General features: G+C 39.7%; 2 protein-coding genes across 2 annotated transcripts; one reads left to right on the top strand and one right to left on the bottom strand.

Moving 5' to 3' along the window:
* The first annotated feature begins 736 nt into the window (after nucleotides 1–736).
* On the top strand, nucleotides 737–8,085 carry LOC106094758 (uncharacterized). Its single transcript, XM_059360464.1, has 2 exons — nucleotides 737–2,456; nucleotides 7,745–8,085. Exons 1-2 carry the CDS (start codon nucleotides 836–838, stop codon nucleotides 7,873–7,875), a joined length of 1,752 nt encoding a protein of 583 aa, XP_059216447.1. The 5' UTR covers nucleotides 737–835; the 3' UTR covers nucleotides 7,876–8,085.
* Nucleotides 8,086–18,920: 10,835 nt separating this feature from the next.
* On the bottom strand, nucleotides 18,921–26,454 carry LOC131998549 (uncharacterized). Its single transcript, XM_059370969.1, has 2 exons — nucleotides 24,539–26,454; nucleotides 18,921–19,125 (listed from the first exon to the last, which is right to left on the bottom strand). The coding sequence occupies exons 1-2, from the start codon at nucleotides 26,175–26,177 to the stop codon at nucleotides 18,989–18,991; spliced, it is 1,776 nt and encodes a 591-aa protein (XP_059226952.1). The 5' UTR covers nucleotides 26,178–26,454; the 3' UTR covers nucleotides 18,921–18,988.
* Nucleotides 26,455–26,817: the final 363 nt, after the last annotated feature.

The following is a 26,817-nucleotide window of genomic DNA, read 5'->3' as shown; positions in this document are numbered from 1 at the left end:
GACCAAAATAGAGGCTAATGCAAAAATCGGACAACAAATGCGACCTGTACCTTGATTACAAGAATACATGGTCAGACGGACATAACTAAATCGAATCAGGAAATGATTCTAAGCCGATCCGTATACTTATCGATGGGTCTAGCTCTTCTCCTCTCTTAGCGTTGCAAACAAATGCACAAATCTATAATACCCTGTACCACAGTGGTGGTGTAGGGTATACAAATCCTTATGCGCGAGTTGCTTTATATCACTTTTGGAGCCTCTAGAGGGCTTTGGGAGCAGGAAAGGCCCCCGACTCGTGACACCCAATTCCTTACCTATATCTGTTATCCGTTTTTAGTTTACTATCAATGTTCAAAAATTCAAATAAATCGGTTCACCCATAGTTGAGGTATACTTCGCAAATATCTCAAAAGATGGGGACCTTTCTTCTTCGAAAGGCCGTTGTACAGAGGAATGAGTGATCGGTAGGGCAGATTTTTTCCAGAAGAAATTTTTGTTTTCTGCAACACAAAGTACCCGTTCGCACCAAAAAGTACCTTTGTTTCAAATATTGTATTTTCCATCCCTGCTCTGTACCAATTATTCTCTACAAATGAGCATACAACGTCACTGTTTGATAGCCTCGTAAAGTGATTCATAGTTGCCAACAAAAAAAAAAAAAAAAACAATTGCATATAATGGCGGAAGTCTTGAAAAATGTATTATGGTAACACTGCATTGAGAGGTATTTGATTTTACTCAGTGCCAGTTACGCTCTTCTGATGCAAACGACAAGGTCGGTTGGTGGCCAAGTGAAGTGACTCATATTTGCTAATACACAAAGTTACCAATAATGGAGGAGGTCTGGAAAAATGTTGACGTATTACTTCACATCTATCGAATGCTAGATTTGGATGATCAAATCAGATTGTCGAGGGTCAACGTGGACCTCAAAGCCGCGTTTGAGATGTTCATTTTTCACAAGGAAGACTACAGCATTCTGAGTTTAAATGTCAACCAAGGCTGCTTTGTGGTGCACAATGGCAGCAGTCATCATCGCTGGTGGCTGAAACATCACGAGCTAATGGAGTTTGTAAGCTACCATTGTCTAGCGGTGGAGACATTTTTCCAGAGAAATGGCACAATACTTGATGTGCGGCCATTTCGACATTTGACCTCTCTCAGCTACAGCAATTGCATTATAAACCGTAGACATTTGAAACTTTTCGCCTCTCTGCCCTTGGAAAAGCTTGACATAGTTAGGTGTACAGACGAATTTGGTCGAGATATAATGCCTGGCAACGCCTGGAATGTTGAGTACTTGATGCCCATGAGCAAATTGCGTTCTCTTAAAGTGATGTTAACGTCAGACTTTAGAAAACACCGGCTAAGCTTCGGAGATTTCAGCAGATTGGTTACCGCAACCAAATTGGAGAACATATCGCTAGACTGTTCGATTGTTTTGGAGAGGCTATTGGGCAATGAAATGGACAACAATTCGTCTGATGCTGATGTTGTAGCCCTTAAACATTTGGATATAGGCTTGGGAATGGGCCAAAATTACAGTCTTTTGCCTTATGGGAAACTTTTCTCAAGCCTGGTAACTCTTACCATATGTCTAAGAGACCCGCCCATTAACAACGAAATACTCATGGATTTGAACAAGATTTGTGGCAATTTGGAAGAACTTCACTTTAAATGGTCAACATTTCAGCATATTGAAGATTTTTGTGTTCCTCCCAAACTCAAAGGGTTTTCGCTCAGCTCATGTAATGGCTTGAATGCGGACAACCTGAGGCAAATACTCAACTTGTCACATCTAAAGAAATTCAATACGACCGAGTCGGTTGAGCAAGATGATGCAGAAATGGTTACGATTTCTTCAAGCCTAGAGCATCTGTTTGTTGATGAGGACTACTGGTATTCAAATGTCGTAATGGCCTTTGGTGGTAGCGAAAACTTAAAACACTTGTCATGGCTTGCCTCAGGGTTCGTTGAATATTCTGAAGCAGACGCTGCAGCCTTGAGAAAATGTACACATCTGGAAGAGCTGAATGTGAAAGTGATAGATGTGCCCTCGAATATCATACTGAAGCTAAACTTGCTCAAAAAGTTATCTATTAAATTGTATACGCCATCCATTCCCTGGTGTCATATCGAAGAAATTCTCAAACATTCGAATCTCCAAGAACTGACACTTGACGGTTACTTTGAATACGATGATCCACCGGTAGATGTGAATGCGCCTAAAATGGGTTTTGCCATCGGAGTCAAGCTCATACAAATTTCCGATTTAATGTTCAAAATTGGCCTACATTTTTGGTTAGATTTGCTCAAACAAAATATTCAGCTGCAGTTGATAGTGAGCAAGCTCACAGCCGATAAACCATTTATAGAATGTATGAGGACTATGATAAACCACGAAAAGTTTCCGCACGAAGTAAAAACATTGAAAATTTGTTGCTCTCTAATAAGTAAGTATGTATTAGCTATTGAATAAAATCAACAAATTTTAAAAATTCAAGGTGCTCTTTTGAGACTTACAGTCCTTGTGGTTATGGCCATTGTTCAAAATTTCAAAACATGTAATACATCATTAACCAGTAAAAGCGTGCTAAGTTCGGCCGGGCCAACCGTTGGGAACCCACTACCATAGATTCTGCTAAAACATGGGAGCTATATCTGGTTATAGACCGATTTGGAACGTAATATGTACAATTCTAGCCAAATCGGCTACAAGAAGTAAAATCGGGGGATCGGTTTATATGAGAGCTATTGGGTTGCCCAAAAAGTAATTGTCGGTAATATAGTAGTAATATAGTCGGCGTTGACAAATTTTTTCAACGGCTTGTGACTCTGTAATTGCATTCTTTCTTCTGTCAGTTATCAGCTGTTACTTTTAGCTTGCTTTAGAAAAAAAGTGCGCGAAATTTTGTTTACATTTATTTGTTTGGCGTCAATTTCAATATGGAGCCCACCCACATGCATTGAAAGAAATTCATTTAACAAACCGAAGAATCAAAGCTTGTGATATGCACCTTAAACGCAATGAATTCGATCCGTTTTTAAAACGAATCATAACTGGAGATGAAAAATGGATTGTGGATTGTTTACAACAACGTTAGTCGAACACGATCATGGTCCAAGCATGGTGAACCAGCTCAAACCACTTCAAAGGCTGATATCCACCAAAAGAAGGTGTCTGCTGTCTGTTTGGTGGGATTGGAAGGGTGTGGTATATTTTGAGCTGCTGCTGCCAAGGAACCAAACGAACGATTAATTCGGATGTTTACTGTCAACAATTGGACAAATTGAATACAGCCATCAAGGAGAAGCGACCAGAATTGGTCAATCGTAAAGGTGTCATATTCCACCAGGACAACGCTAGACCGCACACATCTTTGCTCACTCGCCAAAAACTGAGTGAGCTTGGCTGGGAACTTTTGATGCATCCACCATATAGCCCTGACCTTGCACCATCAGACTACCATTTATCGGTTGAAACCTTTGCAGAACTCCTTAAATGGTAAAACTTTCGGCAATGATGAGGCTATAAAATCGCACTTGGTTCTGTTTTTTGCAGTTAAAGGCCAGAAGTTCTATGAGCGTGGAATACTAAATTTGCCAGGAAGATGGCAAAAGGTTATCGAACAAAATGGCAATTATATATATTGATTAAAGTTCATTCTAAGTTTTATTAAAAATGCATTTACTTTGTTTTAAAAAATCCGCAATTACTTTTTGGGCAACCCAATATATCTGGCTATTGACCGATTTTGACCGTACTAGACACAGTTGTTGGAAGTCATAACGGAACACTATGTGCACAATTTCAGCCAAATCGGAGAAAAATTGCGGCTTGTAAGTTCTCAAGAAGTCAAATCGGGAGATCGGTTTATATGGGAGCTATATCAAGTTATGAACCCATTTAGACCGTACTTGGCACAGTTGTTGGAAGTCATAACACAATGTCACATGCATCAGCCAAATCTGACAAAAATTGCGGCTTCCATGCGCCACAAGAAGTCAAATCGGGAGAGCGGATTATATGAGAACTACTAGCCGAACCGGGTCCGCTCCGCTGCTGCATCTTCTTTAACACTCTAATATCTTTTTAGGGTGGGGACACTACGCCCTGAATGCGGATATATTGGGTTGCCCAAAAAGTAATTGCGGATTTTTCATATAGTCGGCGTTGACAAATTTTTTCACAGCTTGTGACTCTGTAATTGCATTCTTTCTTCTGTCAGTTATCAGCTGTTACTTTTAGCTTGCTTTAGAAAAAAGTGTAAAAAAACTATATTTGATTAAAGTTCATTCAAAGTTTTATTAAAAACGCATTTACTTTCATTTAAAAAATCCGCAATTACTTTTTGGGCAACCCATAGAATTCGTGCCATTGTAGCCTATGACGCTGAGCGCGTTTGAATCCTGGCGAGAGCATCGCACAAAGCGGTGTTTATCCCCTCTTAATGTTGGCGACATTTGTGAGGTTCAATGCCATTCACTGTCGTTTCAAAAATTTTCCGCAAAGAGGCGTCCCGCAGTGACACATTAGAGGAGAGATGGCACCTCAGACATTTCGACTCAAATATGAATATCAAATTCGTGCTGCACTTCCATATCCCTTTAATTTGAACCCTGTATTGCAATGGCCGGTAAATATGAACCGTTTGAAGTGTGTTTTGGGGCTGGGGCGTTCTTTATGCTCAACGGAAATGAAGTTCAGTTTAGGCGGTGCTTTAGGGCGTACCTCAAAACACTTTGCTTCAAAATTGGATATCAAATTCGTTTTCTACTCTCAAATATCTTTCATTTGAGTCATAATGAGTCAAATAATCCATTTGACATATCTTTAGGAGGAAAAACGTCATCTAGACTTGAACCCAAAATTTAATGTCATATTCGTAAGCTACTCCCTAATACCTTTCATTTGAGTTCCATATAGCCATGGTCGGCTAATATGCCCATTTGGGGGTGGGCGACATCCCATTACTTGAACCTAATGTTTTATGCCATATTTGTAATCTACTGCCTATTACTTTTCATTTGAGTCCCATATTGACATGAATTTCGAATATATCAGTTTAGAGGAGTTTTATGGTTGGGGGCCCGCTGGGTACTTGGACCCAACATTTTAATACTATATTCTTGTTTTGGTCTCCAATACCTTTCATTTGATACCCTTATTGTGCGCATCGGACCACTTTCGAATATGCGAGGCGATTTTGGGGAAAGGGGGAGGGTCCGCCTTCACCCGATATCTAAACATTATATAGCCTATGTTTCCTTCCTGACAAACGTACCCAATGTATGCACCCAGCTTATTATATAGCCTATGTTTCCTTCCTGACAAACGTACCCAATGTATGAACATTTTAAGAAAAAATAATCGGTTCAGCCAAGTATCATGTAGTCATAATGGGTCTAATGACGTCTTTGAGGGGTGGCGTGACTCCCTATACTTCAATCTGATTTTGTATGCCTCGTTCGAAATCTACTCCCGAATACCTTTCCTATGGGCCCCATATTGAAATGAACGTCCAATATGTCTGTTTGGGGGGTTTTGGGGTTGGGGCGGCCCGATGGGTACCAAGATTCAACTTTTAATACCATATTCGTATTCTACTCTTCAATACCTTTTGAGTTGATACCAGACCAACCTACACAATATGCGAAAATTTAGAGAAAATCGGTTCTGCCGTTTTTCAATCTATACGGAACAAACAAACCGAGTCCCATATATCCGTGATTGGCTAATGTGGCCATTTTGCGCGTTTTTGAGGGAGTTGAGTGACCCCCTATACTTCGACATGAATTTGTATGCCAGATTCGTTATCTATTCACGCCTACTTTTCATTTAATACCCGTATTGTCCATATAGGTCCACTTTTGATTTTAGGTGATGTTTTTGGGGTAACGATGGAGGGTCCGTCCCCTTCCGTTATCAATAAATTACAAAGCCTATTCCTACTGCCTGACCATATCGATCGTCAAATAAACCTACTTTAGGGGGTTTCGGGGCTGGGGCGGCCCCTAAGGTATTTGCACCCAGCTTTTATTATGAAATTCGTACTCTACTCTTGAATACCTTTCATTTTAATCCCATATTGTCCCGATCGGTCCACTTTTATTTTTGGATAGTACAAACATATGATTGTTTGTTTGTCGGTTTGTTCCTTATAGACTCAAAAACGGCTGAACCGATTACATTGAAATTTTAACAGATTGTAGAGGTTGGTCTGGAACGACACGTAGGCTATATAATTATATATCGGGAGGGGGGCGGACCTTGCCCTTACCCTAAAAGTACTAAGTCATTAAAAACATCTACTTTTCTTTTATAAAATCAGCTGTTTTTGGCGAACGAATCGAGGGACGAAACGCAAAAAAAAGTGTGCTTATCGGCACGCCACTTAGGCTCGACTATAAAAAATTTTCAATCAAACCCGCTCCACTGAGCTTTCGCATTCAAGATGTAGAAAAATGTCACCTCTGTAACGTAACCTACTCTCCAATAGCTCTGATTCTGTGTACTTTCGTTGAGCCTTCCCCTCTAACAGTTTAACACAAACATGGATATTCGCACTTTACCAAATAAAGTTTTATCTATGGCAAAGATAGCCACTTAAATTACCTGAAACACCTATCGTTGAGGCCCGTCTTAGGGTGGGAAATAATACAGCTAACAACCGCAACGAAATTCCTGCACTTTATTTTTATACCCTCCACCATAGGATTTCATCATTCTGTTTGTAACTACTCGAAATATTCGTCTGAGACCCCATAAAATATATATATTTTTGATCGTCGTGACATTTTATGTCGATCTAGCAATGTCCGTCCGTCTGTTCGTCCGTCCATCCGTCCGTCTGTCTGTCGAAAGCACGCTAACTTCCGAAGGAGTAAAGCCAGCCGCTTGAAATTTTGCACAAATATTTCTTATTAGTGTAGGTCGGTTGGTATTGTAAATGGGCCATATCGGTCCATGTTTTGATATAGCTGCCATATAAACCGATCTTGGGTCTTGACCTCTTGAGCCTCTAGAGTGCGCAATTCTTATCCGATTGGAATGAAACTTTGCACGACGTGTTTTGTTAAGATATCCAACAACAGTGCCAAGTATGGTTCAAATCGGTCCATAACCTGATATAGCCGCCATATAAACCGATCTAGGGTCTTGACTTCTTGAGCCTCTAGAGTGCGCAATTCTTATCCGATTGGAAAGAAATTTTGCACGACGTGTTTTGTTATGATATCCAACAACTGTGCCAAGTATGGTTCAAATCGGATGATAACCTGATATAGCTGACATATGAACCGATCTGGGATCTTGACTTCTTGACCTTCTAGAGGTCGCAATTATTATCCGATTTGCCTGAAATTATGGATCCATCAACATACGTGTTAATTATGATCTGAATCGGTCTATAGCCCGATACAGCTCCCATATAAATCGATCTCTCTATTTTACTTCTTGAGCTCCCAAAGGGGGCAATTCTTATTCGAATTGGCTGACATTTTACGCAGGTCTCCAACATGTAATAATATAATAATAGCAGAGCAAATCTTTTCTTATATCCTTTTTTGCCTAAGAAGAGATGCCGGGAGAAGAACTCGGCAAATGCGATCCATGGTGGAGGGTATGTAAGATTCGGCACGGCCGAACTTAGCACGCTTTTACTTGTTCATGTTTCTTTAATTCTGTAACAAAGTTTTCTGTTTTATGATTTCTTTTAAGCTTTCTATTTTTCAATTACAGAGTGCCGCGATTTAAAACAAAATTTTGAGGCTACCATGAAGAGGGTCATAAGAGACCTCAAGCATACACTGGATGATAATCAAGACGAGTTTCAAATAATTTTTGATCGTAATTTGAGTGAAATTGTATAGATGTTATTTCTACACAATACTGTGGCAGCTCCGTCCCAGTCGATTACAGAGACATCGAAACCTGTTATCGATAGAAGCAGACTACAACGAAGAAAGGTGAAGTTAGTTGCTCGCGACGTATACAACGTCACAGTTGTGGCCAACACGTTTTTTTTGTAAATGAAGTTTATTTTTTTATTCTAATAAAGTTGATTAAATAGTTGTTAAGTACCAGACTAAGTTTTATTCAGAAACAAATGCAAATGCAAATTTGCCCACGAGCTTTGTATTAAGGAACGGGAGCAAATCCATATATGAACCGATCTGGGCCGACTTGAAGAAGAATGTGAAAGGGTCCAGCACAACTCACTGTCCCAAATTTCGGCGACATTGGACAATAAATGGGCCGTTTAGGAGCCTAAGACCCTAAATCTGCGGATCGGTGTAAATGGCAGCTATATCCACATGTGGACCGAGCTGGGCCAAAGTGAAGAAGGATGCCGAAGGGTCTAACACAACTCACTGTCCCAAAGTTTGGCAAAATGGGATATTAAATGTGGCTTTTATGGGCCTAAGACCCTAAATCGGCGAATCGGTCTATATGGTGACTATATGAAGTTATAAGCCGATATAGCGCATCTTCGAACGTAACCTGCTTATGGAGAAAAAAAGAATCTGTGCAAAGTTTCAGCTCAATATCTCTATTTTTAAAGACTGTAACGTGATTTCAACAGATAGACGGACCGACATGTGTAGATCGTCTTAGATTTTTACGCTGATCAAGTATATATATGTATATATATATATACATATATATATATATATATATATATATATATATATATATATATATACATATATATATATATATATATATATATATATACATATATATATATATATATATATATATATATATATATATATATATATATATATATATATATATATATATATATATATATATATATATATATATATATATAACGCGATAACGGCCTTCGTGAATGTTGAGAAAATCTGGCGATATACATATGAGACAGCTATATCTAAATTTAGGCCGATTTCTCTGAATTTCACCAGTTATATCGAGAGTCCAGAGAAAATACTTTCGAGATAATCGGTTAAAAAATAAGTACTTTCTGCCAATATTTCTCAAAATAGGACGAACATATATATGGGGTCTACACCTAAATCTGATCCGATTTTGAGCAAATTTTTCAGATATTGTGCTAGTTGTCGAGGAAAGCGTGGTGCAATATTTTGGCAAGATGGGTCAATAAATGCGCTTGCTGTGACTCTAGAAGTTAAAATCGGGCAATATGTATCTATGAGAGCTATATCAAAATCTGAACCGATTTCGAGCAAAGTTCACAGATACTGTGACAGTCGTCGAGGAAAGCGTTGTACAAAGTTTTGGGAAGATTGGTCAACAAAATGAGCTTGCAGTGGCTCTAGGAGTGAAAATCGGACGATATATATATATGAGAGCTATATCTAAATCTAAACCGATTTCTATGAAATTTACCATTAATGTCGAGAGTCAACAAAAAAAACCTTCCTGTCAAATTTCGAGACAATCGGTTAACAAATGACCTGTTTTATTGCATTTTTACTGAGAATCGGACGAACATATATATGAGAGTTATATCGAAATCTGAACCTATTTTTATACCCACCACCGTACGTTTGCAACACATCGAAATATCAATTTCCGACCCTACAAAGTACATATATTTCGGATCGTCGTAAAATTCTAAGACGATTGAACGATGTCCGTCTGTCCTTCCGTCTGTTGTAATCACTCTAGAGCCTTTGAAAATTGAGATATAGAGCTGACATTTGGCACAGATACGTCTTTTTGATGAACGTTGGTAAAGTTCTTGAACGGGCCAAATCTGACCATATTTGAATATAGCTGCTATATAGACCGCTTTTCCGATAAATGGTCTAATGCCCATAACTTTATTTTTCATTCGATTTTGCTTAAAATTTGAAGCGGTGAGTAGTTTAAGGCTTCCCGACAACTAACCCAAATATGGTTCAGATCGGACCATATTTAGATATAGCGACCATATAGACCGATCACCCGATTGAGGGTCTAAAGCCCATAAAAACATCATTTATCATCGGATTTCGCCGAAATCTGAGACAGTGGGTTATTTTAAGCCTCCCGACATTTTTAAGGAAATAAGGTTAAGATCGGACTATATTTCGGTTATATAGACCGATCTCCCAATAATGGGTCTGAAGACCATAATAGCTCTATTTATTACCCGATTTCGCTCAAATTTAAAACAGTGGATTATTTTAAGCCTCCCGACATTTGACCTAAACATGGCTGCGATCGGACTATATTTAGATGTAGCTGCCATATCTGCCGTCTCTAAATATAGTCCGATCTGTATCATATTTGTTTCGTATGTTGGAAGGCTTAAAACTGCGATTTCAGCGAAATCGGATGAAAAATAAAGCTTTTATGGCCTTAAGTCCCTTTATCGGGAGATCGGTCCATATGACAGCTGTATCTAAATATAGTCCGATCTGATCTGATATTTAGGGCGGATATCAGGAGGCTCAAAATTAGTCTCTGTTTCAAATTTCAGCGAAATCGGGTAATAATTCAAGCGTTTATGGGATTCAGACCCTTTATCGGCTGATCGGTTCACATATTTCAGGCACTTTATCGGTTGATCGCTTCATAATTTGGCCTGTTCAAGGACATAACCCTGTGCTAAATATCTCAATTTGTGAAGCATGTTGAGTGATTACAAGAGACGGACGGACGGACAGATGCACGGACATCGTTAAATCTACTTAGAATTTTATGACGATCCGAAATATGTATGTGTCGCAAACGGAATGACTAAATGAATACACACCAGTCCTATGGTGGTGGTTAAAAAAATGGGCAAATTTTTCGTGAGTCCGTCAGTTGTAATCACTCAACAGTCTTTCAAATTGAGATATTGAGTTGAAATTGTGCCCAAACTCGTATTTCTTCTATACGCAGGTAAAGTTCTTGAATGGGTCAAATCGGACCAAATATAGATATAGTTGCCATATAGACCGATTTGCAGATTTAGGGTCTCAAGCCCATAAAGGCCGCAATTATTATCCGATTTTGCTTAAATTTGAAGGAGTGAGTTAATAAAAGCCTACCGATATCGGTAAAAAAATATGGTTCAGGCTGGTGTGTATTCAGAAATAGCTGCCATATCGAACGATCTTCCGATTAAGTCGGTCTTAAGCTCATACAAGCTGCATTTATGACCCAATTACTCCAACATGCCATTGTGACTTAGTTTAAGCCTCCCGTCATCCGACCATCACATGGTCGACCAAATCTGACTGTATTTAGATATAGCTGCCATATAGACCGATTTTCCATTTTATTGTCTTTATCCCATAAAAAGCGGATTTGTAGCCCGATTTCGCTGAAACTGTGGCTTGTATATGAGTGCTTGGGACCTGAATGAAATATGATCCCGAACTTTTAACACTTTTAAGTAGGTGACATACACAAGCACCCAGCCCAGCACCCAAACGATGCGGATCTTGCCATCCCCAGAGAAGGCGTCAATCTCCAACATTGTTTGTGACAGCATCAAAAATTTAAATTTTAAATTGGTTGCACATGGCAAACTATACATCCTTGATGACAATGGGGCGCAATTCGTTAATCCTTCAAAACATTCAGCATTTTATGCAAACTTTGTCAAAGATCAAAATTTTACCACGAAAACTTTAAATGGCTGTACCAGAATGAAAATTTCACCAAAAATCACCTTTAAATATCGAAATTTCACTATATAAACCTAAAACTGGCTATATCACCTCAACTATGGGTCACGGAGGGAACTTGGCCTTAATGCGTGAATCCATCAAAAAATTCCAAATTTCATCGAATCTCCATCAAAAGCCGAAACTTCTGTACAAAAACTTTCAATTTTATCGAAAATGCATCACAGTGAAGAAAAAGTAGGCCGAAAATTAAGGATTTGTATACCCTCCACCATAAGATGGGGGGTATACTAATTTCGTCATTCTGTTTGTAACTACTCGAAATATTCGTCTGTGACCCCATAAAGTATATATTGGGTTGCCCAAAAAGTAATTGCGGATTTTTCATATAGTCGGCGTTGACAAATTTTTTCACAGCTTGTGACTCTGTAATTGCATTCTTTCTTCTGTCAGTTATCAGCTGTTACTTTTAGCTTGCTTTAGAAAAAAAGTGTAAAAAAAGTATATTTGATTAAAGTTCATTCTAAGTTTTATCAAAAAATGCATTTACTTTCCTTTAGAAAATCCGCAATTACTTTGTGGGCAACCCAATATATTCTTGATCGTCGTGACATTTTATGTCGATCTAGCCATGTCCGTCCGTCTGTCGGTCCGTCCGTCCGTGTGTCAGTCCGTCCGTCCGTCTGTCGAAAGCATGCTAACTTCCGAAGGAGTAAAGCTAGCCACTTGAAATTCTGCACAAATACTTCTTATTAGTGTAGGTCGGTTGGTATTGTAAATGGTCCATGTTTTGATATAGCTGTCATATAAACCGATCTTGGGTCTTGACTTCTTGAGCCTCTAGAGTGCGCAATTGTTATCCGATTGGAATGAAATTTTGCACGACGTGTTTTGTTATGATATACAACAACTGTGCCAAGTATGGTTGAAATCGGTTTATAACCTGATATAGCTGTCATATAAATAGATCTGGGGATTTGACTTCTTGAGCTTCTAGAGGGCGCAATTCCTATCCGATTGGAATGAAATTTTGCTCGACGTGTTTTGTTATGATATCCAACAACTGTTCCAAGTATGGTTCAAATCGGTCCATAACCTGATATAGCTGACATATAAACCGATCTTGGGTCTTGACTTCTTGAGCCTCTAAAGTACGCAATTGTTATCCGATTGGAATGAAATTTTGCACGACGTGTTTTGATATGATATCCAACAACTGTGCCAAGTATAGTTCAAATCGGTCCAAAACCTTATATAGCTGTCATATAAACCGATCTTGGGTCTTGACTTCTTGAGCCTCTAGAGTACGCAATTCCTATCCGATTGGAATGAAATTTTGCACGACGTGTTTTGTTATGATATCCAATAAATGTGCCAAGTATGGTTAAAATCGGTCCACAACCTGATATAGCTGCCATATAAACCGATCATGGGTCTTGACTTCTTGAGCCTCTAGAGTGCGCAATTCTTATCCGATTGGAATGAAATTATGCACAACGTGTTTTGTTACGATATCCAACAACTTCGCCAAGTATGGTTCAAATCGGCTCATAACCTTATATAGCTGTAATATAAACCGATCTTGGGTCTTGACTTCTTGAGCCTCTAGAGTACGCAATTCTTATCCGATTGGAATGAAATTTTGCACGACGTGTTTTGTTATGATATCCAATAAATGTGCCAAGTATGGTTCAAATCGGTCAATAACCTGATATAGCTGCCATATAAACCGATCTTGGGTCTTGACTTCTTGAGCCTCTAGAGTGCGCAATTCCTATCCGATTGGAATGAAATTTTGCACGACGTGTTTTGTTATGATATCCAATAAATGTGCCAAGTATGGTTCAAATCGGTCCACAACCTGATATAGCTGCCATATAAACCGATCTTGGGTCTTGACTTCTTGAGCTTCTAGAGTGCGCAATTCTTATCCGATTGGAATGAAATTATGCACAACGTGTTTTGTTACGATATCCAACAACTTCGCCAAGTATGGTTCCAATCGGCTCATAACCTTATATAGCTGTAATATAAACCGATCTTGGGTCTTGACTTCTTGAGCCTCTAGATTACGCAATTCTTATCCGATTGGAATGAAATTTCACACGACGTGTTTTGTTATGATATCCCACAAATACGCCAAGTATGGTTCAAATCGGTCCACAACCTGATATAGCTGCCATATAAACCGATCTTGGGTCTTGACTTCTTGAGCTCCTAGAGTGCGCAATTCTTATCCGATTGGAATGAAATTATGCACAACGTGTTTTGTTACGATATCCAACAACTTCGCCAAGTATGGTTCAAATCGGCTCATAACCTGATATAGCTGACATATAAACCGATCTTGGGTCTTGACTTCTTGAGCCTCTAAAGTACGCAATTGTTATCCGATTGGAATGAAATTTTGCACGACGTGTTTTGATATGATATCCAACAACTGTGCGAAGTATAGTTCAAATCGGTCCAAAACCTTATATAGCTGTCATATAAACCGATCTTGGGTCTTGACTTCTTGAGCCTCTAGAGTACGCAATTCCTATCCGATTGGAATGAAATTTTGCACGACGTGTTTTGTTATGATATCCAATAAATGTGCCAAGTATGGTTAAAATCGGTCCACAACCTGATATAGCTGCCATATAAACCGATCATGGGTCTTGACTTCTTGAGCCTCTAGAGTGCGCAATTCTTATCCGATTGGAATGAAATTATGCACAACGTGTTTTGTTATGATATCCAACAACTGTGCCAAGTAAGGTTCAAATCGGTTAATAACCTGATAAAGCTGCCATATAAACCGATCTTGGGTCTTGACTTCTTGAGCCTCTAGAGTGCGCAATTCTTATCCGATTGGAATGAAATTTTGCACGACGTGTTTTGCTATGATATCCAACAACTGTGCAAAGTATGGTTCAAATCGGTCCATAACCTGATATAGCTGTCATATAAACCGATCTGGGGATTTGACTTCTTGAGCTTCTAGAGGGCGCAATTGTTATCCGATTGGAATGAAATTTTGCACGACGTGTTTTGTTATGATATCCAATAAATGTGCCAAGTATGGTTCAAATCGGTCAATAACCTGATATAGCTGTCATATAAACCGATCTTGGGTCTTGACTTCTTGAGCCTCTAAAGGGCGCAAATCTTATCCGATTGGAATGAAATTTTGCACCACGTGTTTTGTTATGATATCCAACAACTGTGCCAAGTATGGTTCAAATCGGTTAATAACCTGATAAAGCTGCCATATAAACCGATTTTGGGTCTTGACTTCTTGAGCCTCTAGAGTGCGCAATTGTTATCCGATTGGAATGAAATTTTGCACGACGTGTTTTGTTACGATATCCAATAAATGTGCCAAGTATGGTTCAAATCGGTCAATAACCTGATATAGCTGCCATATAAACCGATCTTGGGTCTTGACTTCTTAAGCCTCTACAGTGCGCAATTCTTATCCAATTGAAATTAAATTTTGCACGACGTGTTTTGTTATGATATCCAACAACTGTTCCAAGTATGGTTCAAATCGGTCCATAACCTGATATAGCTGACATATAAACCGATCTGGGGTCTTGACTTCTTGAGCCTCTAGAGTGCGCAATTCTTATCCGATTGAAATGAAATTTTGCACGACGTGTTTTGTTACGATATCCAACAAATGTGCCAAGTATGGTTCAAATCGGTTAATAACCTGATAAAGCTGCCATATAAACCGATCTTGGGTCTTGACTTCTTGAGCCTCTAGAGTGCGCAATTGTTATCCGATTGGAATGAAATTTTGCACGACGTGTTTTGCTATGATATCCAACAACTGTGCCAAGTATAGTTCAAATCGGTCCATAACCTTATATAGCTGTCATATAAACCGATCTTGGGTCTTGACTTCTTGAGCCTCTAGAGTGCGCAATTCCTATCCGATTGGAATGAAATTTTGCACGACGTGTTTTGTTATGATATCCAATAAATGTGCCAAGTACGGTTCAAATCGGTCCACAACCTGATATAGCTGCCATATAAACCGATCTTGGGTCTTGACTTCTTGAGCCTCTAGAGTGCGCAATTCTTATCCGATTGGAATGAAATTATGCACAACGTGTTTTGTTACGATATCCAACAACTTCGCCAAGTATGGTTCAAATCGGCTCATAACCTTATATAGCTGACATATAAACCGATCTTGGGTCTTGACTTCTTGAGCCTCTAGAGTACGCAATTCTTATCCGATTGGAATGAAATTTTGCACGACGTGTTTTGTTATGATATCCAATAAATGTGCCAAGTATGGTTCAAATCGGTCAATAACCTGATATAGCTGCCATATAAACCGATCTTGGGTCTTGACTTCTTGAGCCTCTAGAGTGCGCAATTCTTATCCAATTGAAATTAAATTTTGCACGACGTGTTTTGCTATGATATCCAACAACTGTGCAAAGTATGGTTCAAATCGGTCCACAACCTGATATAGCTGCCATATAAACCGATCTTGGGTCTTGACTTCTTGAGCCTCTAGAGTGCGCAATTCTTATCCGATTGGAATGAAATTATGCACAACGTGTTTTGTTACGATATCCAACAACTTCGCCAAGTATGGTTCAAATCGGCTCATAACCTTATATAGCTGTAATATAAACCGATCTTGGGTCTTGACTTCTTGAGCCTCTAGAGTACGCAATTCTTATTCGATTGGAATGAAATTTTGCACGACGTGTTTTGTTATGATATCCAATAAATGTGCCAAGTATGGTTCAAATCGGTCAATAACCTGATATAGCTGCCATATAAACCGATCTTGGGTCTTGACTTCTTGAGCCTCTAGAGTGCGCAATTCTTATCCAATTGAAATTAAATTTTGCACGACGTGTTTTATTATGATATCCAATAAATGTGCCAAGTATGGTTCAAATCGGTTCATAACCTGATATAGCTGCCATATAAATCGATCTGGGATCTTGACTTCTTGAGCCTCTAGAGGTCGCAATTATTATCCGATTTGCCTGAAATTTTGTACGACGGATTCTCTCATGACCATCAACATACGTGTTTATTATGGTCTGAATCGGTCTATAGCCCGATACAGCTCCCATATAAATCGATCTCTCTATTTTACTTCTTGAGCCCCCAGCGGGCGCAATTCTTATTCGAGTTGGCTGACATTTTACACAGGTCTCCAACATATATGTAATTTAATTGTGGTCCAAACCGGACCATATCTTGATATCACTCTAATAGCAGAGCAAATCTTTTCTTATATCCTTTTTTATACCCTCCACCATAAGATGGGGGGTATACTAATTTCGTCATTCTGATTGTAACTACTCGAAATATTCGTCTGAGACCCCATAAAATATATATATTCTTGATCGTCGTGAAATTTTATGTCGATCTAGCCATGTCCGTCCGTCTGTCCGTCCGTCCGTCCGTCCGTCTGTCTGTCGAAAGCACGCTAACTTCCGAAGGAGTAACGCTAGCCGCTTGAAATCTTGCACAAATACTTCTTATTAGTGTAGGTCGGTTGGTATTGTAAATGGGCCATATCGGTCCATGTTTTGATATAGCTGCCATATAAACCGATCTTGGGTCTTGACTTCTTGAGCCTCTAGAGTGCGCAATTCTTATCCGATTGAGATGAAATTTTGCACGACGTGTTTTGTTATGATATCCAACAACTGTGCCAAGTATGGTTCAAATCGGTTCATTACCTCATATAGCTGCCATATAAACCGATCTTGGGTCTTGACTTCTTGAGCCTCTAGAGGACGTAATTCTTATCCGATTGGAATGAAATTTTGCACGACGTGTTTTGTTATGATATCCAACAACTGTGACAATTATGGTTCAAATCGGTTCATAACCTGATATAGCTGCCATATAAACCGATCTGGGGTCTTGAATTCTTGAGCCTCTAGAGTGCGCAATTCTTATCCGATTGGAATGAAATTTTGCACGACGTGTTTTGTTATTATATCCCACAAATACGCCAAGTATGGTTCAAATCGGTTCATAACCTGATATAGCTGCCATATAAACCGATCTGGGGTCTTGACTTCTTGAGCCTCTAGAGTGCGCAATTCTTATCCGATTGGAATGAAATTTTGCACGACGTGTTTTGTTATTATATCCCACAAATACGCCAAGTATGGTTCAAATCGGTCAATAACCTGATATAGCTGCCATATAAACCGATCTTGGGTCTTGACTTCTTGACCCTCTAGAGTGCGCAATTCTTATCCGATTGGAATGAAATTTCACACGACGTGTTTTGTTATGATATCCCACAAATACGCCAAGTATGGTTCAAATCGGTTCATAACCTGATATAGCTGCCATATAAACCGATCTTGGGTCTTGACTTCTTGACCCTCTAGAGTGCGCAATTCTTATCCGATTGGAATGAAATTTCACACGACGTGCTTTGTTATGATATCCAACAACTGTGCCAAGTATGGTTCAAATCAGTTTATAACCTGATATAGCTGCCATATAAACCGATCTTGGGTCTTGACTTCTTGAGCCTCTAGAGTGCGCAATTCTTATCCGATTGGAATGAAATTTTGCACGACGTGTTTTGTTATGATATCCAACAACTGTGCCAAGTATGGTTCAAATCGGTTCATAACCTGATATAGCTGTCATATAAACAGATCTGGGGACTTGACTTCTTGAGCTTCTAGAGGGCGCAATTCCTATCCGATTTGGCTGAAATTTTACATGACGTATTTTATTTTTACTTTCAACAACTGTGTCAAATAAGGTTCAAATCGGTTCATAACCTGATATAGCTGCCATATAAACCGATCTGGGATCTTGACTTCTTGAGCCTGTAGAGGTCGCAATTATTATCCGATTTGCCTGAAATACGTGTTTATTATGGTCTGAATCGGTCTATAGCCCGATACAGCTCCCATATAAATCGATCTCTCTATTTTACTTCTTGAGCCCCCAGCGGGCGCAATTCTTATTCGAGTTGGCTGACATTTTACACAGGTCTCCAACATATAATTTAATTGTGGTCTAAACGGGATCATATCTTGATATCGCTCTAATAGCAGAGCAAATCTTTTCTTATATCCTGTTTTGCCTAAGAAGAGATGCCGGGAAAAGAACTCGACAAATGCGATCCATGGTGGAGGGTTTATAAGATTCGGCCCGGCCAAACTTAGCACGCCTTTAATTGTTTATTTTTATTTTGGGCGCTGTTTCCTTTGTTTTGATCATGTTCACACTTGTTTCAGGCAAATAAGTCCATTGACACTGGAAATAAATAAGTTTATTAAGGGCTTAAACGCAGAATTCTAAGATGAATTTCAGTACTATTTTTTTTTATGTGTATAAAAACAGGAAATACGTGCTTTATTTATTTTCATTCTACAAATTCAAAACATATTTATATTTCGTTTTGGTGACCTCTTTGAAGTATTAGTCGGAACACCTCATCACTATATTCGTATCCATAGTAGTTGGTGACAATACGTTGTAAATGTGCCACCATCTCATCATAATTGTAACGCAAGGAGTTGCAGTCTAAACATTTGAAGAAAAAAAAAAAAACGAAACAAAAAAATGTGTTAGTGTAACAAAATAAATTGATTGTGAAATTTTACGAATTCCATCTAAGTTTGAGTAACTGACAGATAATGTAAATAATTAAAGATGGGAGTGGGTAAAAAACTAAGTAAAAAGGTATTAAGTTCGGCCGGGCCGAACTTTGGATACCCACCACCTCGGGCATATATGTAAACCCCCTTTCGTCACAATCCGGTGAAAATTGGATAACTTATGCACCCAAATTTGGCACGGACATTCAGTGGTCTAATAAATATAAGTCAGTGTTGAATTTTTTATTTGAAATTTCAACAAAATAGTGTAATATGGCTTAAAACACTTAACCGGCATATCGGTCCATATATTTTTACCATATTTGGGTTGGATGGCGGGTGGCCTAAAACTACTACAAACTTCAGCGAAATTGGATAAAAAACAAGTAAAAAGACGTTAAGTTCGGCCGGGCCGAACTTTGGATACCCACCACCTCGGATATATATGTGAACCACCTTTCCTCAAAATCCGGTCGAAAATTCATAATCGGTTTTCATGGCAGCTATATGCAAATCTTGATCGCTCTAGACCAAATTGCAGAAATATGTGGAGGGGCTTAACTTAACTCTTTGTCCCAAATTTCGGCAGCATCGGATAATAAATGCGCTTTTTATGGCCCCAAACCCTAAAACCGAGAGATTGGTCTATATGAAGCTATATCCAAATCTGGACCGATCTGAGCCAAATTGACGTAGGATGTTGAAGGCCTAATACAACTCACTGTCCCAAATTTTCGCAAAATCGGATAATAAATGTGGCTTTTATGGACCTAAGACCCAAAATCGGAGGATCGGTCTATATGGCAGCTATATCCAAATCTAAACCGATCTGAGCCATATTGACGGAGAATGTCGAAGGGCCTAACACAACTCACTGTGCCAAATTTCAGCGAAATCGGATAATAAATATGGCTTTTATGGGCCTATGACCCTAAATCGGAGGATCGGTCTTTATGGCAGCTATATCCAAATCTGGACCGATCTGAGCCAAATTGACGAAGGATGTCGAAGGGCCTAACACAACTGACTGTCCCGAATTTCAGCAAAATCGGATAATAAATGTGGCTTTTATGGGCCTAAGACCCTAAATCGGAGGATCGGTCTATTTGGCAGCTATATCCATATCTGAAACGATCTGAGCCATATTGATGAAGGATGTCGAAGGGCCTAACACAGCTTACTGTCCCCAATTTCAGCAAAATCGGATAATAAATGTGGCTTTTATGGGCTCAAAGGCTTAAACCGAGAGATCGGTCTATATGGCAGCTATATCCAAATCTGAACCGATCTGGTCCAAATTGACGAAGGATGTCGAAAGGCCTAACACAACTCACTGTCCCAAATTTTCGCAAAATCGGATAATAAATGTGGCTTCTATGGGCCTAAGACCCTGAATTGGAGAATCGGTCTATATGGCAGCTATATTCAAATCTGAACCGATCTGAGCCATATTGACGGAGAATGTCGAAGGGCCTAACACAACTCACTTTGCCAAATTTCAGCGAAATCGGATAATAAATGTGGCTTTTATGGGCCTAAGACCCTAAATCGGAGGATCGGCCTTTATGGCAGCTATATCCAAATCTGGACCGATCTGAGCCAAATTGACGAAGGATGTCGAAGGGCCTAACACAACTCACTGTCCCCAATTTCAGCAAAATCGGAGGATCGGTCTATATGGCAGCTATATCCATATCTGAAACGATCTGAGCCATATTGACGGAAGATGTCGATGGACCTAAGGCAACTCACCGTCCCGAATTTCAGCAATATCGGATAATAAAAGTGGCTTTTATGGGCCTAAGACCTAAATCGGAGGATCGATCTATATGGCAGCTATATCCATATCTGAAACGATCTGAGCCATATTGACGGAAGATGTCGATGGGCCTAAGGCAACTCACTGTCCCCAATTTCAGCAAAATCGGATAATAAATGTGGCTTTTATGGGCCTAAGACCCTAAATCGGAGGATTGGTCTATATGGGGGCTATATCAAGATATAGTCCGATATAGCCCATCTTCGAACTTAACCTGCTTATGGACAAAAAAAGACTCTGTGCAAAGTTTCAGCTCAATATCTTCATTTTTAAAGACTGTAGCGTGATTTCAACAGACAGACGGACAGACAGACAGACAGACGTACAGACGGACAGACGGACATGTCTAGATCGTCTTAGATTTTTACGCTGATCAAGTATATATATACTTTATAGGGTCGGAAATGGATATTTCGATGTGTTGCAAACGGAATGACAAAATGAATATACCCCCATCCGTCGGTGGTGGGTATAATAATGCTTTCATGGGCTTCAGAACCTTTATCGGGAGATCGGTCTATATGGCCGCTATATGTAAATATAGTCCGATCCAAATCATATTTGGGGCGGATGTCGGGATACCTAAAACTACCCGCTGTTTCAAATTTCAGCAAAAATCGGGTAATAAATAGGGCTTTCAGGGGCTTCAGATCCTTTATCTGGAGATCGGTCTATATGGCAGCTATATCTAAATATAGTCCGATCTTATCCATACTTAGGTAAAATGACTGGAGGATTAAAATATCCCACCCGTTTCAGCGAAATCGGGTAATAAATAAAGTTTTTAACGGCTTCAGACCCTTTATCGGCAGATCGGTCTATATGACAGCTGTATCTAAATATAGTCCGATCAGGGCCATATTTAGATTCGAAGTTGAGAGGCCCGAAACTAGTCATTGTTTCAAGTTTTAAAGAAATCGGTTAAAAAATAAAGCTTTTATGGGCTTTAGACCCTTTATTGGCAGATTGGTCAATATGGCAGCTTTATCTAAATAAAGTCCGATGAACAATACTTAGGTCAGATGTCGGGAGGCTTATAATAACCCACTTTTTTCAAATTTCAGCGAAATCGGGTAATAAATAAAGCTTTTATGGGCTTCATACCCTTTATCAGGAGATTGGTCTACACTTTGCACAAATACTTCTTATTATCGAGGTCAGTTGGGATTGTAAATGGGCCATATCGGTCCATGTTTTGATATATCTGCCATATAAACCGATCTTGGGTCTTGATTTCTTAAGCCTCTAGAGGGCGCAATTTTTATACGGGGTAGAATGAAATTTTGCACTACGTGTTTCGCTATGACTTTGAACAACTGTGCAAAGTATGGTTCAAATCGGTTCATAACCTGATATAGCTGCCATATAAACCGATCTTGGGTCTTGACTTCTTGAGCCTCTAGAGGGCGCAAATCTAATCCGATTGGAATGAAATTTTGCACTACTTGTTTTGTTATGATATCCAACAACTGTGCCAAGTATGGATCAAATCGGATGATAACCTATATATAGCTGCCATATAAACCGATCTTGGGACTTGACTTCTTGTTTATACTAAAATCGGCACGGCCGAACTTAGCATGATTTTCCTTGTTCATACTTACCATTTCACTTCTTACAGCAACCATAGCGCAGAGGTTAGCATGTTCGCCTATGACGCTGCATGACTGGTTTCGAATCCAGGTGAGACCATCAGATAAAATTTTTAGCGGTGGTTTTCCCCTCCTAATGCTGGGAACGTTTGTGAGGTACTATGCCAAGTAAAAACTTCTCTCCAAAGAGGTGTCGCACGTCGTTGGACTCGGCTTTAAAAAGAAGGCCCCCTTATCATTGAGTTTAAAACTTGAATCGGACTGCACTCATTGATTGTGAGAAGTTGGCCCCCAACATTGCTTTGTGGAATGTTGGGGGCCAAATTTTTTTTTTTTTTTTTTACTTCTAACAACCCCAGCATGAATCGTGCAGCAGACATTTTCAACAACAACAGCAGACTTTTTAGCAGTTTGTCTGCTGTTCTGAAATTGCAGACATGCAGCTATAACAGCACAACAACTGCTGTAGTAGCAGCAAAACTAACAACTAACAGTCAGCAGACAGTACTTGTCGGTCAAGAAGTCAAGATCGGTCTATATGGCAGCTATATCAGATTATTGACCGATTTAAACTATACTTGGCACAATCGTTGGAAATCATTACAAAACACCTCATGCAAAATGGCTCTAATGGCTCAAGAAGTCAAGATCCCATATCGGCAGCTATATCAAAACATGGATCGATATGGCCCATTTACAATCCCAACCGACCTACACTAATAGGAAGTATTTGTGCAAAATTTCAAGCGGATAGCTTTACTCCTTCGAAAGTTAGCTTGCTTTCGACAGACAGACGGACGGACGGACGGACATGGCTAGATCGACTTAAAATGTCATGACGATCAAGAATATATATATACATTGTGGGGTCTTAGACGAGTATTGCGAGGAGTTACAAACGGTATGACAAAATGAGTTTACCCCCATCCTATGGTGGAGGGTATAGCAAGTAGAAGCGTGCTAAGTTCGGCCGGGCCGAATCATGGGAACCCACCATGGATGGATTCTGCTAAAATCTGGGAGCAGTTGTTGAGTCATAACAGAACACGATATGCAAAATTTCCGCCAAATCGGATAAAAATCGCTGGTTGTAAGGGCTCAAGAAGTCAGATCGGGAGATCGATTTATATGGGAGCTATATCATGTTCTTGACCGATTTGAACCGTACTTGGCACAGTTGTTGGAAGTCATAACTGAACGCCATGTACAAATGTTTCAGCCAAATCGGACAAAAATTGCAGCTTCCAGGGGCTCTGGAAGTCAAATGGGGAGATCGGTTTATATGGGAGCTTTATCAGGTTCTTTACCGATTGGGCCCGTACTTGGCACAATTTTTGGAAATCATAACAGAACACTATGTGCAACATGTTAGCCAAATCGGACAAAAAAAAAAAAATGTGGCTTCCATGGGCTCAATAAGTCAAATCGGGAGATCGGTTTATATGGGAGCTATATCCAAATCTGAGCCGATTGAGGCCCATTTGCAATCCCTACATCAATATAAATTATCTATGCAAAATGTAAAGCGGTGAGCTCTACGCGTTCGACCGCTATCGTGATTTCGACAGACGGACGGACGGATGGACATGGCTAGTTCGAATCAGAATTTCAAGACGATCAATAACATATATACCTTATGGGGTGCAAGTTCAATATTTCGAAGTATTACAAACGGAATGACTAGATACGTATACCCCCATCCTATGGTGGTGGGTAGAACAAGTTATCCCCTCAGTGATGTTGTACGCTTCATCTTCAATTGTGGCCTCTAGCATATTTAACAAGCATGATCCAAATTGGTAAATAACCTGATGTGGCTCCCATATAAACCGATCTCTCGATAAGTCTTCTACGCCCGTAGATGCTTTTCAAAGATTGCAACTGATCTAGTTGTTACGTGCACATTTCGAAAATCACAGTTCACTTACCCACAGTGAAACAGCAAATGTCCATAGTTTTGATGGCCTTGGGAAACTTTGGATGATTTATTAACCGCTTTAAGAAACTTTCCATATCATGGGGTGCAAATTTACAACAAATCAACGATAGCTGGTCATTCGCCTTTAACAAATCCAACCAAAAATCCAAGGCTTCATCCAACAAATCCAAAGGCAACTGCAGGCGTTTAATGTGAATAGCAAAGCCTTGCTGCGGTACTTCGAGTTTAGCCTTTTTCTCGCTGCTGGCACCTAAAGGAGTTTGTATTGTCAACTCGAGCAGGGACGAATGTTTAAGTAACTCCACAATATAAGGCCACTGAAGCAACGGAAAGGGATGCGGCATGAAGAGTTTTCTTAGGGCTTTCATTTCCCTTAAAATACGCAAGGCAATTTGGCCTTCCTTTACATTAAGTGTGTGTAAGTGCTGTTGCAAGGTTAGCGTTAAGGGACTCAGAATATCTCTATGATCTTTGAAATAGCTCTGACGATACCAGGTGAGTTCCCTTAAACTTCCATGCGGCTGTTCGGGCATTGAGAATTTTTCAGTAGCCACACCTTCAACATCAAGCGCTTCGAGCGAGTTTAAAATAGGTAGGCACTTTTCCATGGGACCTACATAGTCCGCATCATGACAGCTGAATTTTTTCAATTCTGTTTTGGAGTTTAAAATCATTTCGATTATGTTGAGAGTTAAACCACGACAATGCTTCAAATGTAATTCTCTCAACGAATGCGCCAAGGGAAATTGGCTAATATTCTCAAAAGACGAATGGTGAATATGGAATATCTCCAGCTGTTGGCAAGTCTCGGCGATTTTATTCAAAATCTCCTCAGTTATATTGTGGGGGGTTATTTTGATTTTCAGACTATGGAGGTTCCTTAGATTGCTGAGAAACCAAGGGAAATTCTGTGACCATTGACAGGCATCAAACGAAGCCGCTATATCCAACTCCTTGAGCTGCAAGGGCCTGGTGACCTTATTGTCCGCCTTTATGATGCTCCCATCGGGCTGTATGTAGGCCTTTAGCTGTAAACATTCCACATTCAATTTTGTAACCAATCTGCGAAAGTGGCGATATTTCAAAGGCACATAGTCCTCATGGTCTAGGCGTAACCTTTTCAACGGCCTCAACTGCAACACGCGCTTTATGCTCCAATTTTTGCCTATCTCTATGAATTCGCACTCCTCCTCGGTAAGACAACTCAAGTGGAGTTCCTCCAACTGGGGAAAGTACTGTTTGTCGATCTCCCTAAGTTGGGCATATGAAAGCCGCATATCCACCAAAGAAAGCTTCTTGAGATTGGTAAAATGCTTGAAGTGTGGGGACGACATGCGATTCACCATCAGATGTTTTACCCTCTTGCCATAAGCTTGCAGAAATTCCTGCAGCATTTCGAAACTCAGGCATACACGATTGACGCCACTGCCATTGGCAACTACGAAATCATTTGCGTCCGTATTACATTTAATTTGCAAAACTTCATAGTTTTCCCTCCATATTCGAGACTCAAAGATTGTTTGGAGTTTCGCGCTTACCCTAGACAGACGCAGTTGATCTTCGAAATTCAATAATTTAAAGACGTAAATCCATGTTTCTTCACTTTCCATGGCATTGACCAAGACCATCTTTTATGATGCCTAATGACAATGACGTCACCGCCTTTTATTATTGCCGGTAGTTGTTATGGTCGCGTGAACGTTCCCCACCGTCGAAATTGATGATGATGTTGTCGCGCTCATAAACACACGAACACTGAAACAATGTCGTAGTGAGAACCAAAGAGCGTAAGAAAGAATAAGAGCTGTTTGAATCAAAGAGTGTAAGATAAGACAAGAGAGGGTTTCTGCTTTTTCTTTGAATTGCTTACGACATTTCGTTTTTCCTATATTCCAGCCTTCGGTTGCAAAGAATCAAAGCAAAATATGAAAAAATGTTCGACCAAATGCCCGAATCAAAACAGAAAAACCCGAAAATGTTGCAACCCTCAATGTGATTCCAATTCGAATACATGGAAAATGTTGTGTGTCTTTAACATGAGTTATTTTACGGTACGGGGAAGACAAAGCAGAAACCCTCTCTTGTCTTATCTTACGCTCTTTGGTGAGAACTTGGGCTACAAGCCATAAACATGCCAAAGATTATTTGAATGAATAAGCAAGAGAGCAAGAGTGCGCAAGAGAACAATAGTTCCACATCAGGGCTGCCAGATTTGCCTTTTTCTTGCTTCAAAAATTTGCGGATGTTTACTCCAAAGAGGGTGAGATA

This window comes from Stomoxys calcitrans, chromosome 1 (genome assembly GCF_963082655.1).
Source record: "Stomoxys calcitrans chromosome 1, idStoCalc2.1, whole genome shotgun sequence".
Taxonomy (NCBI): domain Eukaryota; kingdom Metazoa; phylum Arthropoda; class Insecta; order Diptera; family Muscidae; genus Stomoxys; species Stomoxys calcitrans.
The sequence above is the reverse complement of the archived record's forward strand: the minus strand, read 5'-3'. Positions and strand labels throughout refer to the sequence as shown.